Raw genomic sequence first — 18,884 nt, forward strand, 5'->3', positions numbered from 1 at the left:
ATTAGCCGCCTTGAGCGCTTCAAGATGGACGTAAGACAATGTAAAACAGCTAGACACACACACACCCAAGGAGAGGGGTCATTCAGCGAGATCGGATGTAATAATCTTAATCCAGTGTCTACATGACTAGTGAGTGAGATTACGACATGTGGAGATATTAAATTCGTCTCTGAGGAGAATCCATTATCTTAAGCCTCTAACAAATCCATCTAAACACACAGTACAAGAGAGATTACACACACACATACACACACACAGCATGGGTGAGAGCAGACCGGAAAGAGAAAGCATGCATGTTTTTTTTTCCTCTGAACTCTGATATGTCGATGTGTGCATATATTAAGCAGTGTGAGACTATGGATCATGCTGTGTGTGTGGGTTAAGCTTTAGCATTTCCCATTTTGCAAGCTTACATTTTAAAGGCCCACAAAAGCAATTACAATAATCAGACATGTTGTAGTGCTAAAATGCATGCTTTTGTAATGCGCTGAATGCAAAATAATAGAACTAAATGCTAAACACAGACGGTAAACTGCGTATGGGTTTGTTTGAAATGAAATTGATGCTGGCAATAGTACAGTATTTACAGTGATTAAGGGAATATGTTTAAAATATGTATGGATTTTTAACTATTAATTGATTCCATATATTAACTTTTTTTTTATTGAAAAAACTGTACAAAACCACGCACATCTCTCTTAATTGGGTGCTCAGCCAAAACCGCAAAAAGTGCAAATTAAATGTAAATCAAAGGCGGGAACACCAAGCCTCCAAAAATACAAATTTATTAAATTAAAAAGGCTGACACAGAGCGTGGAACGTTTCGACCCACCCGGCTCTTTATCAGACAGAATGATGAAGAGCCGGGTGGCTCGAAACGTTACATGCTCTGTGTCAGCCTTTTTAATTTAATAAATTTGTATTTTTGGAGCCTTGGTGTTTCCGCCTTTGATTTACATGTAAAATTAAATGTAAAAAAGTTAAATAAAAGAAATGAAGTAAAATAATAAATAAAATGAAATAAAATAAAATAAAATAAGAGATAAAATATAAAATTAGAAAAATAAAAAAATAAAAATAAAAATAAAAATAAAAATAAAATTAAATTAAATTAAATTAAATTAAATTAAATTAAATTAAATTAAATTAAATTTAATTTAATTTAATTTAATTTAATTTAATAAGGATGGAAAAGCATCAACAACAAATCAGAGACAAAACCGAATTTAAATGAAAAAATAAATAAAGAAATAAATATAAAATCAAAAAATAATAATTAAACGAAATAAAAAATAAATAAAATAAAAAGATAATAAAAAAAATAAATAAATAAAAAATAAACAAAATAATTAATAAAACAAAATAAAATAGTATAAAATAAAATAGGGAAGGAAAGGTATCAAGAACAAATTAGGGAAAAAGTCAAAACAAACAAATAAATAAATAATCAAATAAATAAATAATTAAAATAAAATAATAAAATAAACTAAAATATTGTAAGATACAGTATTGAAAATGTATTTATTTATTTTTTAAAGTTTGATTTAGTTACAATTGCTCGCATATATTCATTAATATGTATGGCCAATTAATCCATTAATTTTTCATTCGGTTAATTAAAACTAAAAAAAATAAATAAAAAATAAAACATTAACAAAAGTATTTTTACATTTCAAAACAAGTCTGCAGTGCTTTTATGAAAAACAGGAAATAACTGCAAGACATTCTATCTTCTACTATTAAAGCATTTAACTGCCTCTAATAAATACTACGGATGTTTTTCATTGCTTATGCTGTTCCCTATAACCATGCAGCGTATGGCCACCATTCACGAAGAGCTAAAGTTTTAATAAAGCACTCTACTAGTGGAGGCTTACAATCCATCTCCTAAAACTAAGACGGTGGATGGCTTGTTATTACTCTCATCACTGTTCTCCATTCAGCCCACCATTCTGAACACAGCCCGCGTCTCATCTTCTGGGCAATCACAAAAGGGAAATGCCAAAAGGACAAATGTTCACTTCATAATTCAAAATCTCAACGCAGATGATCATCTGAGGTCATCAGAGCAAGCAGACAGGAGAAAAGAGAGGATGCGGCGGACGAGAGAAAAAGAGAAAGAGAGAGAGAGAGAGGACGGGCGAAGATTACAAGCTTTAAGAGTTCATTAGAGTGTCTTACCAAGGGAACCACGATTCCTCTTGTTTACTGCTCATCAGGTCATAGAGAGCAGAGAAAGACAAAAAACAAAACAAAGAAAGAAATCAGAAATAAATCACCCAAATACCTCAAAATACAACCTCAAGTCCACTGTTCCTGGCCCCTCCATCATGCCTGCCATGATTTTACCATCCGGCGATGTGGGATTATGGGAATTTGCTGACCCTTGACCTTCATTAATAGAGCTGAGACACTTACTGGCTTCATTCTTTTACTTACACCAACAAACTGAGGTGTAGAAACAGTACATGCTCCTATACCAGAGTAATCCTATAAAGCTAACGAGTTACCTGTTTGGTCCCTGTTAATCATGTATAAAAGAACACACACTTATAATTTTTGAGAACTCTCCACAGCCGTAATGTGTTTTATGCTGTAAAAAACACTTATTACCCTAACCCTACTCTTAAACCCAAACAAATGCCAATTTTTGAACGTCAAAGGACCCCGTTGCGTATGATTTTACAGTGTTTTGAAATATGAGGACACAAGGCATGTCCTCGTAAACCACCTTAACAGAGTACAACTAGGCAGGGCTCTAGACCAGTGGTCACCAATCTCGTTCCTGGAGGTCCGGTGCCCTACAGGATTTAGCTCTAACTTGCCTCAATACACCTGCCTGGGTGTTTCAAGTATACTAATAAGAACTTGATTAGCTTGTTCAGGTGTGTTTGATCAGGGTTGGAGCTAAAATCTGCAGGACACCGGACCTCCAGGAACACGTTTGGTGATCTCTGCTCTAGACCTACTTTTTGCACTGGTTGCCAGTGTGCCCAAATTTCTTTTTTTGACTGCATCACATTCATCAAATAATTGCTTTGTACAATTTTTATTTTACAATTTTCAGGTGACACAAAAAACACAAATTTCGGCACAATGACTTTCTCACACTCACAATCATCACATTTCTAAACATAACTGTTTTAATAACTCATTTCTAATAACGATAGTAATACAGTAAATAATATTTTACCAGATATTTTTCAAGACACTTCTATACAGTTTAAAGTGAAATTTAAGGGCTTAAATAGAGTATATAGGTTAACTAGGCAGGATAGGGTAAATATATATAGACTTTCTCCAGAAGAAAAAATATTATCAGACATACTGTTAAAATTTCCTTGCTCTGTTAAACATCATTTGGGAAATATTTAAAAAGAAAAAAAAATCAAAAGGAGGCTAATAATTCTGATTTCAACTGTATATATATAAAAAAAAGAATATATGAAAAACTGCTTATTTACGGATATTTTGTAGAGTGTACCCATGCCATTATACAATGTCATGTCCTCTTAAACCACGAAGACCTGTAAACACACAGACACACACTTGTACAGCTTTCTTTATAGGGACTTTCCATGGACATAATGATGTTGATACTGTACAAACATTATATTTTACCCCCCTACCCCTAAACCCAACCCAACCCTCACAGAACACAATCTGCACTTTTACATTTTAAAATACTTCTTTCTGTGTGATTGAAAAACCATTTTCCTCATGGAGACAAAAAAAAATCTCCCCACAAGGTTAAAATGTACTGATATTGCTATACTTGTTGGGACATTTAGTATTCACAGAGTAAGTAATACAATACACACACACAAACACACAGAAACAAAGAGATGCATTTTGATCAGTGTCACACAGGAATAAAAAGATATTCAAAATTTATGAAATGTAAATATATTTCAGTCGTGTTTGTGCTCAAAATAGTTTCAGCATGTTAATATGGCAATCGTAATGTATTTGATTTGGCAGACCAGATCTGCTACACATGGTCCTGCAGAGCAAGCATGGACTCGTTAATGTAAATAAATGCAGAGTCACTTGTGTCTCAGAAATTCTGCCAAAAACAAATCATTTAAATACCACATGACGTTGCAATTTTTATCATCTTGAAAGATTATTAACTGAATGCATATTAAAACCTTGTCAGTTTAAACTCACACATTCATATCACTGAGAGAAAACAAGCTGCCAGAAAACTGGCATTAAACTAAAGTTCTCTTTACTGTAGCATCTTAAAGGGCTAGTTCACCAACAAATAAAAATAATCACATCATTCACTCTGCATAGCTGTTTCGTTTTTTTTTTTTTTTTTTTTTTTGTCAAACCAACTTGATTTTACCAAGACAACACAACTTAATAAATCTGTCATAAACAAAATTTTCATAAAGTCATTATAATAGTGTCACGGATAGTACAACAGCAACATTCATATTTTTCATATTCATCTAAAATTATATTTACCGAACATTTTCCCAATTCATTGCATTTAATGATATTTTATGAAATGTAAAACTACAGTATAAGCCTTTCATTTAATATACTGTCAGGTCTTCATACAAGATGGCATTGAAGTGAACATCTCTCCTTGTCTCTGTCTCTGTGTCTCGCATGACATCCTCAGCATCGCTGAGCTTTAATTGGTTGCACTGTACGTTAGACGGGTGTCATGTGAACAGTCAGAATGTCTGAGAGAAGCAAGTGACACATTACGAAATAATAAACATTCCAAACCAAACAAACATTGTATTGTTGATGTCAAATAACCTGATTACATGCATTTTTAATTTAGTTCTGATTAAAAATATCTTCAAATGAACTCCAGCCAACAGTGCGTTAATACAATGTGAGTTTCCTGATCTTGTCCAGTAAGTAAGTGAAAAGATTCACTCAAGGACACAGCGATCATTAAGAAGGGAATTGAATGATTCTGGTTCTGATTTCAAAAGCACTTCAAATGTGTTTTGGGTTCTTTAATGATTAATTCAGTACTGAAGGATGGTTATGTTAGTCACTGAAACGTTATTGAGAAACTATTGAGATACTATTTTGGTTTGATAATATGTAGAATGTGAGTTTTTTTTAGCAGTTTGGAATCAAATTTAATTGCATTGTATTGACTACACACTGCAAAAAATGCTTTTCGTACTTAGATTTTTTGTCTTCGTTCGAGTCCAAATATTAAAAAAAATTTATATCAAGCATTTAAGGCAAGCAAAACACATTGTCTTGTTTTCAGAAATAATATGCAAAAATGAAGTGAGATATTTGGACTAGAAACAAGACAAATTTTTTTGCAGTAAAGTTAAAACGAAAAAAAAAAAAATGTAAAAGAAAATATACAATATATTAGGACATCTCTTTAATAGCGTTTTAGTTGTAGAATATTAAGAATTACACATGAATTTAATGTGAATTTCTTTTTTTATTTTTAATTGCATTAAAAAAATATTATATATATATATATATATATATATATATATATATATATATATATATATATATATATATATATAAAAAGTTTAAATATTAATAAAAAAAATTAAATTTTAAATTAAAAGTTAAGATTACAATGAAACAATAAAAATATATATATACAAAATACTATAAAATATATTATATATAATACAAATATTTTTTCCCAGTGATGGGTTGTGGCTGGAAGGGCTGGAAGAGACTAAGCCGACAGGAAAATTAATGAATAAATGAATATAAATATAAAAAAAAACACACCAATTCATATATATATATAAAATAAAAATAAATAATTAAAAAATTAAATAAATAAATATCTAATTATGACCACTCAAAAAGATGTTAAAATCATGACTGATCTTTTTTTAATCATTATTTGAACTGTGGAAACTGTGGAACATTTTCCAAATATTGACCATTTATGTATTAAGTACATACAAAAAAAAATGTGCGCATCATGTTTCAGCTAACACACACAATCAATTTCAGCCCTTAGATTGGTTATTCACAAAGACGTCACCCGAGGAAAGCAACCAAAACCAAACATACTGCTGACAAAAATTCCTCTCAAACCCACTTAATCAACCAATTATGCGATCCAAGACAACACATTTTGCCTTACGCCGAAATAAATCTTTTACAATCAACGAATGTAATCTCTGGCAACGACGAAAGAAGGATGCATAAAAAATTGAACTCTGCTTTAAGGTAAAGTTTGCTCTCATTAGGCTCCGGCACAGGAGAAACAACTGAGATATTACAGAAATCTCATATCTGTGATCTTCCTCTCGCTTCTTCTCCCACCCGTTTCTCCAGAAAAAAAAAAAAAGAAAAAAAAACTTTACAAACACGAACAAGGGCGAAGAAGCACAAAAGTGAGTGATGAAGTTTCAGGGAGGAAGACGATGTGCCGGGGCAAATGAAGAGCAGAGGAGAGCGAGGGGAGAAGAAAGGACAAGAGAAACCGCGGATGAAAGGCAGAGAACAGGATGAGCGTGAGGGAGGAAGTGAGAATGAGAGACAAGTCATGAAAGATTTACATCAGCAGGAACTGACAGAGGAACCCCAGCAGCATCAGATACATGCAACCGACAAAAAAAGAGAGATAGAAATGGATAATTCAAACGCAAGCCCGAATTGATGCATGAGCCGAAGCCACACACATGCATACGACTGTAATATTTGGATTGGAGGCGTGTGTTGTTCTGTCATCTGTCACTCTTAATCTCTGGATCTGTAATTGGACAGGAGATGAATAAAATGGCATGAAATAAACAGATAAAGGCCAGCTGCTTCTATTTTTCTTGAAACGCTTCTGTCTCCTTTCCTGCCTCTTTTAGTGGAGTGTCAGAGGTCAAACGTCAGTTCATGAATATCTAAATGAAGTGTGGAGGAGCGAGGGTAAATACTTGTATTATTATAAGTCTGTAATGAGTTAAAGTCTGTAAAGGGTTAAAAATTGATGCATTATTTTTGCTGTTTTGGATTTAGATTGGTCTTGTGGGACAGTTCACCTTCAAGCACTTGAAACAATGCTGGTTTGTTTTAACCAGTATTTGCTTAGAATATGTTGGTGGGTATTTATATATATTTGAAGTTACCTTCATAATTTCAAACCCAACACTGCTTGAACCAGGGACATTCATGCTGTGAGGACGATTATGCTACCCACTGCGTCACCATGCTGCCATTATTATTATTATTATTATTATTATTATTATTATTATTATATTTTTACCTTATTTTCAAATTTAATATTTTTTAAAAACATTTAATGAAGAAACAACTTTTTAGAGACCTTCCAAATTTGTATGATTTTCTTTCTTCTTATTATTATTCTCTATTATTATTATTATTATTATTATTAATACAGGGACTAAGCCTACAAGGGATTAATACAGGGACTAAGCCTACAAGGGATTAATATAGGGACTAAGCTTACAAGAAAATGAATGAATGAATAATAATAATAATAATAATAATAATAATAATAATAATTCATTCATCCATTTATTTCCTTGTAGGCTTAGTCCTTGTATTAATCCGGGGTCGCCACAGCGGAATGAACCGCCAACTTATCCAGCAAGTTTTTAACGCAGTGGATGCCCTTTCCGTCGCAACCCATCTCTGGGAAACATCCACATACACATTCACACACAAACACATATACACTATGGACAATTTAGCCTACCCAATTCACCTGTACCGCATGTCTTTGGACTGTGAGGGAAACCGGAGCACCCAAAGGAAACCCACGTGAATGCAGGGAGAACATGCAAACTCCACACAGAAACGCCAACTGAGCCGAGGCTCGAACCAGCGACCTTCTTGCTGTGAGACAACAGCACTACCTACTGCACCACTGCTTCGCCCAACTCTATTATTATAATTATTATTATTAGTTTCTACAATTTTAATCGAATTTTAAATATAACTATAATTTTTTTTTTATATTTTATTAAACACAAATTTATATTGACCTTCCAAATTTGTATAGTCTTCTTTCTTTTTTTTTTTATTTGAATCTAATAATTTATACATCTTTCACTATATTTTGAATCAGTCCTGGTGAGCATCAGAGACTTTTATCAAAGACAAAAAGCTAAAAAAGAAATGGAACTTTGGAAAAGTAACTCCAGATCATTACCAACAGAAGCGTTCCTCATCAAGAAAGTTCCTTTGAAATCTAAAGCACGATGCATTTTTCAGCACTTGTGATGTACAGTTTTCGATTAAATTGACCAAAGTATTGAGAAAGAGAAGGATGCTGCCATTATGCTGTGAAAGAAGCATGCGGGACAGAGATAAAGAGAGAGGAAACAGACTTAAACAGAATTTACAAAGAGATCTCTTTCCTTTCTCCTTCGCCCAGCAGCACCTATTGACCCTCCGCAGTTCCAGTGTCAATCACCTTAATGAACAAGAAAGCGAGGTAAAAGAGGCCACTGCAGAAAGAGAGGAATGTCCACTCCCAAGGTGTAATTCCCGCCAATTTTCCCACTTACCCTCACCAGACAAAATAGCAGAGCTGCCTCACGCTTTTGTCAGGTAATTCGCACACTTAAAGTCAATCCGGTTTATTCTTCCAGTCCGTAGCAGGCAAAGGGTGAAGAAAATAAGTCTAAAAGCCAGAGACTTATTTTTTTTGCAGCTCTCCCCGGTGTCTGGATGAATTCATAAGAGCTGGATCTCTGCATTTCCCTTGAGAGTACTAACAGACTTAGCTATTAATATACTTTCAGGGCTCATTTTAATCGAACGCATCTTCCTGTTCTGCTAGCGGAGATCTTTTGATCATGCCGCGAACGCAGGAGGAACGTCGGTTAATTAAGGAGAACGACCCAAAAGAACTTCACAGATCACCTTTGAACACTGTCAGCGAACGGCAAATTGCTCGATCAGAAAAAACTTGAAACATCTTCACCTAGAAGTTTGGGTCCTCTCGGTTTAGTTTCAGTTTGAGTGTCTAGTATGAAAGGAAATATCTTTCTCTAGTTTAGTTTTGGGGTTTTGTAGCCATTTTGCTTTATCCTTACAGCCTGCAGAACTGTCAATGCGCGTTACTGAAACTGTACTTAAAACTGTGATAACAGTTTTACATATGAACCACATTGAAATCTGGCTAAAACTTGTTAGAATTTAAGCTATTAACTACTGTCTTATTACATGATTATCATTAAGATATTAACTATTTATTAGTAAATATAAGGATACATTCCAAATCCTACCCAAAACCTAAACCCAACTTCTACTTTAATAACAATTTATTAGTAAACAGCTAATTAGTTGTTTATTGAGCTAATAGTCTTAGTCAATGGATTGTTAATAGTGTGAATTGTGTGAATTGAACTCTTACAATAAAGTGAAACGCACCTGCCTGGTAGTCCTTCTTATGATGTAATGCTGTCTTTGTTCCACATTGCTGAATAAACGTTTTTAAAAATCAGATGGACATGATATATAATTAATAATAATTAAAACAGATATTAAAATAAAAAAAACAAACAAAAATGTAGCATTTGGTATAGCCACATAGAATTCATTTTACACACAAAATGCACACACATATATATATATATATATATATATATATATATATATATATATATATATATATATATATATATATATATATATATAGGAGCTGGATCCAAACACAGTATTTATTAAGAAAAGTCAGACGGGCCATTAAGAAAAAAAAAAAAGTCAGCAATAACAACAATGACAGAGTCAATCCAAAATCATAATCCGAGCAAAAGGCAAAAGGTCAAGGCAGCCAACAAATGATTAAAAAAAGATAAACAATGCAAGGGTCCAAACACAAGAAAGGCAAAACCAAAGAAAATGCAACAACCCTAATACTGATGATACAGGGGGCAAATTTTCGGGCAATGTTACTGGGCAATATTGCAGACTGATGTTGCTTTGCTATATTTCTATTAGGAATGGGCAACAGTATTGTATCCTTAGCCCATTGCCCCAATTAGTTACCCTGTGTCTCACCTGGTTGCCTATTTATGGCATCATTTTCAAAAATTGCTCAGCAACATTGCCCAAAAAGTTGCTCAGTGTATCATCAGCATGACAAGCCTCAGCAACAGATGTGTGAATGAAAGTTGTTTTTGTAGTCTAAATAAATTAATGATGATGTCCTACAGCTGTAATCAGGGTAAACATGAAACTGGTGTGTGAATGCAAGATATGATGGGAAATGTAGTTTGGATAAATGATCTTTAGCAACCTGCGAGGGCAACACCGCTGGCAATCCCAACACATTGATTGCAAACCATAAAAAAATATTAAAATAATATAAACAGATAAGCAAGCAGAAATGTGGCATTCAGTACCGCCACATAACATTCATTTTACATACAAAATGCAGCCATTATGTATCCCCAGTCACATATTTCTCGGTTCTCAGAAATGTAGTCCTGGGCACATTTTCCAAATAAGCCTGTGTTTAAATATTTTATTATTAGCTTATCCTACACCACAGTGAAAGTTCACATATTAAACATCTTACAAGTTCTCATAGTCTGTGACAGTGTTATTTTATGCAAAGTTAGCTTTCGATGAAGATACAATAATTACCTAACATACCAGACGAGAAAACAGAATGGGCTTTTCAGGTAACTAGTTATACATTAATTACAACCCATAATGCATCGATGTCACAAAAGTTCATCACTGATGGGATATTACCCCCGGGCCACTAATGCATAAAGGCATGAATGCATAAAAGCTGATATAATAAATATTTTCAAAATAATCACAAATAGCCTATAATGGTATGATGTGAAATAGCTTTGCACATAAAGTCTACTTAATACTTATAGGACATGAGCATTCATATCTGACCTCTTACCGTGCATGTTAAGTGACGTGTAACGGCATTAATTAAATAAAAGTGTCAAACTCATCCAGCCACAGCGGGCCAAATTAAAGAGGTGAGTCTCCGAGGACTCTCAATATCACTGATCCACCTTCAGCAGCTCCACGTGTTCAAACAGTCCTCCAGTCAAACTCATTACAGCTGTGTATCTGTGAAGGTTAGAGTCTGATCTGAGATCTGAAGCCATCCCAGCATCTCTGAGCTCTTTAAACTACTGTGGTTAAACTCGGGTAATTGGGTCATGAGGTCTGTGACTCAGCCGTGCCAAGTGAGTAAACAGCGGAGAACTTTTAAAGTTGCAAACAGTACACCATTTAAGGGTCACACTTATTTATGGATTACTCTGATCCATTATTAATTTGTTACTTGGTTCATCCGATCAATCATTTACTCACTAATGTCAATTTCAAACTATTTACTTACTTCACTACATACTTAATTCCAAGTAGGTGTCTCTGCAGCCCAGAGATCTTCAAGTAGGAGGGACTTACACCGCAAGTAGTTTGGTGTAGGTGTTGTTTACATTAATAGAACACAACAGGTTACTGTGAGGTTGGGTTTAGGGTTGTGGTAGGCGTAGACGTTTCAAATAAGTATTTACTCACTGTAATCGATTTATTCATGATCATTCATTCACTTTCTCAACTTCATTGTTCGATTACGTGTGATCACTTATTATTTTCTCATCTTTCACTGTTCATACTCACTTACTCATTCCACTTCAATCAATTATGTTCTTAAACAATCAACAATTCCCTACTTCACTCAATAATTTACATTCGTTTATACATTTAAGACATTTAACATTCTAACATAGTCATTTCACTTAAACTGATTATTTATATATATGCGATATACAATCATTCACTAAGACACACAAGCATTCACTTATTCCATTCATTCAGCTCTCATTTATATATACACCAATTTTTTAAAGCTAGTAAAAATAGAGAGCAAACAACATTTTTGTCAAAAAGAACACATTAAGTTTTCCGAAACAGACAGTGAAATACTGTATGTATACGTGAATCTGAAATAATTGCAGTCTAAAATTCAGCATTGCCACCACGGTTATAATACTGTAATTAATTGGCATAATGGTGGCATGCTGGCTCAATGGTTAGCATTGTCATTTTACAGCAGGAAGATCGCTGGGTCCAGTCCCGGCTAAGAGCGCACTCACACTATGCTACCCGAACCGTGCTCTGAATCGGGCTCAGGTGCGGTTCAGTTGGCCGGCCCTGGCCTGGTTGGATAAGGTGTGCCAGAGCGTGGTTCACTTGGGCTTTGGCACATTCCTCTTTTAGTGTGAGTGCAAAGCACACCTGAGCCAGAAACTGAAGACGCAATGTCACCATATGACTGTTTCATTTGAATTTATTAATCATTCTTAAAGTTTACTGAACGAAAACTGACATAGGTTATTTAAAACGCAAACCCCTCACCCGACAGCTGTACCTTCAGCAAACCTCTAAATACCTGCAGCACGAGGACTTTTCTGATTATTTATGAGCGTCAAAAGTGGCTGATCTGTTCGGCTAAATATTTGACTGCGTGTCAGTGCATCTCAAAAGACTAAAATGATGTAACTAAAGAAATGTCCACTGTGTTGAGCGCTTCTCTTTTGTTAAACTGAACAGCGCATTAACATAAGCGTACTCAGGCTTGGACGCAATGTGAGTGCAGGCCGTAGGGGCAGAGGGGAGGTGGGGGGGGCAAGCGTGCTTCGGCACGGTTCAAGGCAACTGTACATAGTGTGAGTACGCCCTGGGTCAGTTGGCATTTCTGTGTGGAGTTTGAATGCTCTCCCCATGTTCACGTGGGTTTCCTCTGGATGATCTGGTTTCCCCCACAGTCCCAAGGCTCATTCTGATTATGTATACATTTCTGAAGAGAGTGAAAAACCTCCAAGGAGGTACACTTTCTTCTTGCAGTTTTTGTTTTCGCAAAACTGCCAGAGGCCGCTGTGTATGCTTTTTGATCTCAAGTTTCTCTCACGAGTGCTATTCGTGCTTGCTCCTCTCGTGTAAATCCACCAGAGGTTTCTGTCGACTGACTTACTGAATGACCAACTGACTGATACTCAACCGATAGTGTTTCAAACAGCACCGTTTGACCAGCGCCCACCCACATCCCTAAACCCAACCTACAGTGTTTTGAATGGCAATCCAGAAAAAGAAAAGCCCTCGTGGCCGCCTGTTTTTTACCACATTTTCAGATTTTACCATATCCTCACACTGCTATTTACTTGTTTATTTTATTTTTTGTCTAACCTGGTTTTTAGAAACATTGTTCGCCAGACTCAAACCCATTGTCATGGTCAACTATCCTTCTGCATCTAAAATCACTGGACAAACTGGTAAAAGCAAAAAAGTCATCCACATGGAGGTAAGCGGTCAGCTGGTAAGCACGAAAAGGAATGGCATCATCCTGCCTTGTAGCATTTGTTTTAAAGATGAAATGCAGCCATACGCTGCTCTGGCACAGAAATGGATATAGGTTCTGGTCTCCAGAAATGGATATAGGGCTACGTCAAAGAGCCTATGTTGGTGCTATAGGTGAATTGGATGAACTAAATTGGCCATAGTGTATAAGTGTGTGTGTATGTGTGAATGAGTGTGTATGGGTGTAAGGGATGGGGCTGGAAGCGCATCCACTGCGTAAAACATATCCTGGAATAGCTGGCGGTTCATTCCACTGTGGCTAACCTCTAATCAGCAGAGACTAAGCCGAAGGAAAATGAATGACTGAATGAATATTTAACATATTTACCAGAACCTTTAAACAGTATACACTACTACACTGTGTCCTCATGTGAAGTGTTGAGTGTGGATTACTGAGACTCAAGACGTGCTGCTATGAAGCACACTGACAAACATGAATTAATCCAGTTTACCGTCTAACTGCAGGACTGACTCACAGGCAGCTCGACTCAGGGACACGTCAAATAAGATGCGTTCAAGTAAAAGCTTTCCACATCGTAAAGTAAGGAAGAGAAAACACAAACAAACAATACTAGTACAAACCTCACACCTGCAACCACATATTGAAGACCTTCAAGGCCTGTGGGGTTTAATACGGAGGATAAATTGCTGCAGACTTGACACTCAATGCGAGGTAAGAATAAATCCAGATAACGGTTCAAAGTTCATTTTGTCTAGTCGTAGCATCAAATGACAACAACAAAAAAAGACACTGGACTGAAAGCCACGGAAGTCCCATTTAGATTCCACAGGGTCTCTAAAACCTTTCCGAAAGCAAGAAATAAGTCTTTCATTTCCACAAATAACAGCGGTATCTCTCTCTCTTTTTTATTCAACAGACACTTCTTCATGGACGGGTTCAGACTAACTGCACGAGTTGCCCTGGAGCAATGGATTTAAATGACACACTCAGACGCTCAACGATAACAGAGCAGGATTGTGATTTTAGGAGGTTTCTTTAAAATCCATTTTGCAGACTCGATGTCACAAGTCCACGTTTTTAACAACACTGTTAAGGAAAGGATCCTGAAGACACACTTTACTGCAGCGTAGGATAATATTACAGTTTTATTTTTTACTGTAAACAAGCATTGTGCAATACTCAAGCCACGTTTTCAAAAATGTTCATATAATAAGCCAAACAAAAGTCTATGTGTAGCAAACTGTGACTCATTTTTTTGATTTTTTCACACAAAACGCATGTAATGAACACATTTTTTATTTCAAAATTTCTTAAACACTTTAGTCATTCATACTAATTTCAAAACTGCTAATAACAGTTTCCAAGTACACTGATGGTAAATTACATGCATTTTTTTTATATTACTCTGTAAACAATCAGGGGAAAAACATTTTTAAGAAAGCCAGTAATATTGACCTTAGCAGTTTTTTAATTTTGCAAAATATATTTTTTTATTCCAGCGAAACTAAATGAAATAAGACTTTCTCCACACAAAAAAACTTAAAAAAAAACAATAATAATAATAGGAAGACTGTGAAAGTTTAAATTCTCTGTTAAAAATCACTTGTCAAATATTTGAATATAATAACAAAATCACAGGATATATATATATATATATATATATATATATATATATATATATATATATATATATATATATATATATATATATATATATATATATATACACAGAGAGGAAAATAAGTATTGAACACATCACCATTTTTTTTAGAAAACTTATTTCTAAAGGTGCCGTTGACTTGAAATTTGCCCCGGATGTTGGTAACAACCAAAGAAATCCATATGTGCAAAGAAAACAAATCTAATTAGTTTACAAATTAAGATATTAGTAAAATTAAATGACAAAAAGGAAAAGTATTGAACACAGGTTGCTGAAGAAAAGCAGTGAAAGCCCAGACAGCAGTTATAATCTCTAAGGAGTTATTCAGCAACCTTCAGCCATTCCTCTTTGTACTGTAAATGAATATTTGCTGCTTCAGTCCAACATCTACATTATCAGGAGGATGAAGATGAAACCAGAGTGGACATATCAGTAAGACAATGGTCCAAAACACAGCCAAGGAAACTGTCAAATGAGAAAATCAAGCTGTAGAATGGCCCAGCCAATAACCTGACCTGAATCCAATAGAAAATACAAGTTAAAGATCAGATTTGATTGACGAGAGCCACAGAACATCCAGATTTTTACATTCTGTTGAAGTCTGAGAAAAACTCACACCTGAGCAATTCATGTGCCTTCAATCTCCATATAAAGGCGTCTTTAAGCTGCCATTACCAAAAAGCCTTTTATATTATAAAGTATTAAATATGTTTCAGTAGTTCAATGCTTTCTCCTTGTGTCATTTCATTTTTTTAACACATGCCATTTTTTTCAGATTTTTAATTTTTTAAATTTAATTTTATGTTTGTATTATTTTTTATTTATTTATTTATTTATTTTTATTATTTTTTATTTATTTATTTATTTAATTATTTTTACCAAAAATCTGATTCAATTCCATGGCAACAGCTCCTTTAGAAATATTGCTCCGAGAAAAAAAACATGAAAGTTCAATACTTTGGTTTCCCCACTGTATCAAATTTTGTCTCCAACTGCATATCAAGGATATTATAATATATCTTATATACATTATAATCAATATAAATATAAAAGTATATAAAGTGGACAAGAAAATTTCAAGTTATTCACAGTTTCTTCTCAAAAATGACCACCAATCTCTCAATCAGAAAATCTAAAGAGTTTCTAAATGTTTTTTTTTTTTTTTTTTTTTTTTAATGGTGAGCTAATGAAGCATCAAGCTTACCAAAAAGATTGGTACTCTGATCATTTTTTAAGTCGAGCACTACTGTACTGAACATTTGCAGCACACAGAGCTGCTGTATTTTCAATAGCACTGTGGTTCCGCTTCAGTCCTCTAAGAAGGCAGCAGTGTATGAAGACAGTACACATCAAAGCAGCTCAATAAGTGTTTATATCGCAGCCATTATGACTACAGTGGAAATGATAACAATTGTATCACTCAGTTCCAAAACACACACACACAATATGAACAGAGAAAAGATCTTTAGTGGACACTACAGAGGGAGGAAGAGACCTTTCGGTAAACTACTCAGACATTAATGAATGTCTCCCCCTCTCTCGCTCTCCCTCCTCGTCTCTTTCTTTCTTTATCTCTAATGATTTGGTTAATTCTCTTGAAGGAGACTTTGGCTCATGTTGTGCGTGTCGGCTGCCATTGCAAGATAAAAATTTGGCCCTGCTTGTTCAAACTGGCAAAGACAAGACCCCGCAGAGGTCACACAAAATCACACACACACAAAGCAAATCAGCGCAGCCTCGTGTCTGTAATTAAATATGACAGGGAAAAGCCTTTATGTGTAACGAAGCGGATGCTGACAACAGAACTGAGAACCACGTTCAGTTTATTGAAGACAGGTTGTACAGGCAATGGCCAATACAGGAAGAAAACAGGAGCATAAGGGTAATCCAAAAACAACAAAGGATTAAAATGGAAAACAAGGCAAGAAACAAGAAACCCCCTTGTGATGTTCATGAAAGAAACAAGAATCGGCAGTGTGAATGTGAAAGTGAGGTATATATATACTCCATATAATCAGTCTATCATAAGTTACAGCTGTGTCTGTGTCTGTGTGTCCGGATTATTGTCAGCTGTTGCAGGGGTTGATGAGTGCAAAGGGTTCTGGGAGTAGTAGTTCATTAGAAATGAATCTCCATCGAAAACACTGCTGACGATCATTACAATATGATACAAGTCCTAAAATTTCTTAAATTTCAAAAACTATCTTAACCTTAAAATGTCTGAAATTCACTGAAATATTGTGTTGTAGGTCTTAAATCATTTTAAACAGGTCTTAAATTTTCAATGTTAAAGTAAAGCTACACAATCGGTCCAACGTGAACATGAGCATTTCTTTAAAAGTTCTCCATGTGTTTAGAGTACCAAGCGGGCACAGGATGTCAACATGACGTCGGATTGATGTTGTACCCCAACGTCATGGGGACGTTGCAATTGGTTTGGAAATTAAATCAGGTTGACATTAGAACCCAACGTCAGGCCGACGTTACTGTCCAACGTTTAACCTTAAATCAATCAAATATTAATGCCTAATGATGTTACAGCTTGATGTTGTGTAGAATTTACCACTATGACATCTATCAGACATTGGATTTTGGTTGCCATACCTGATCAATAAATGTCAATATTTTATGTCAACATGATGTTGATTTAAGATGTTGTCTCAACATTGGATTTTGGTCATTTTCCAACACAACCTAAAATCAACCAATGATCAACGTCTAATGATATTACAGCTAGACGTTGTGTGGATGTTACCACTATGACGTCTATAAGACGTTGGATTTTGGTTGTCATACCTGATGAAAAAGTATCAGCATTTGACGTCAAGATCCCGTTGGTTTAAGATGTTGGCTCGATGTTGGATTTTGGCTACTTTCCAACACAACCTAAAATCAACCAAATATTAACGTTATTTGACGTCATTATTGAACGTCAAAATAACGTTGTGCTAAACATTTAATTTTGGTCCCCTGAATTCATGACCAAAATCTAACTTAAGATTACAGTCTTATGACATTGTGTGCCTGCTGGGTATATGTGCCTAGTGAGGACATTGGGCTGGACAGACTATTGTGGATACTTTTTAGCTTATTATAGTTTTTTTTTTTCTTTAAGTGTGTGTACGCAACTAGAGTTTGGTTGTTTTGACACATTATTTAAAACATGCAGCTTAGAAATAATTAAATTTGATTTTTGGGGTGTGGGACAATTGCAAATTTTTGATATTAGAAAAAAATCCTCAGTGTTTAGCCCTGAAAAAGTCTGTAATTTCACTCATAATGGTCTTGAATAGGTCTTTAGTCTTTAACTTGAAACCCTGTGAATGTCTATAAGGATGGTGTGGATTTTATTTGTATTTTTTTACAGGATGACACACACACACAAACACACACACACACATAAGCTTCAACTCTCAAGGTGATTGTAGGACCGTCTTATCATATCCTGTCAAAACTACAACACAATTACCAGCTTGTCGCTTGTGAAACAAGATTACGTCCAGCTGCTAATTGTGTAACCTGGACATCCTGAAAATCTCCATAACATCAGTACTGATCAGTGTCGGAAATAAACTGAAAATGAGTGCAATGAACAGAAACGAGCTGCGAATATATCTCTGCGCAATTATACCTAAACTGTTAGAGCTGTCGCCATTAAAATGGAGTGTCAATTACATTTAGATCTGTGCAAATTGGAATAATTATTTATTTAGCACTGAGCATTGTTGCATGTTTCAGACGGGATTGTGATGTTGAATGCAAAGGCCGATCAGAAGGGTTAAAATTTGTCCCCTGTAGAAGCACTAGTTTTGTTGTGTGTGCACACTCGCATCAAACAACAAACTGTTGAAATGAAGTAAGAGTCTATTTTTTTCAGCTTCAGTGATTATATAGCGAGGTTTTGTATGATATACAGTCTAATGTTGTGATCTGCTATGTTTT

General features: G+C 35.0%; 1 protein-coding gene across 17 annotated transcripts in view; it reads right to left on the bottom strand.

Annotated features, from left to right (window-relative positions):
- The window catches only part of sdk1b (sidekick cell adhesion molecule 1b), a 452,496-nt gene that overhangs the window by 174,645 nt on the left and 258,967 nt on the right, over positions 1 to 18,884 (bottom strand). For 8 of the 17 annotated variants that reach the window (XM_073949375.1, XM_073949374.1, XM_073949381.1 and 5 more), the window contains one exon: positions 2,182 to 2,208. The exons of the other annotated variants lie outside the window; for them this stretch is intronic. In XM_073949375.1, coding sequence (XP_073805476.1) covers positions 2,182 to 2,208 — 27 coding nt within the window. The remainder of the gene's footprint in view (positions 1 to 2,181; positions 2,209 to 18,884) is intronic. 17 annotated transcript variants of the gene reach the window in all.

Source organism: Danio rerio, chromosome 1 (genome assembly GCF_049306965.1).
Source record: "Danio rerio strain Tuebingen ecotype United States chromosome 1, GRCz12tu, whole genome shotgun sequence".
NCBI lineage: Eukaryota > Metazoa > Chordata > Actinopteri > Cypriniformes > Danionidae > Danio > Danio rerio.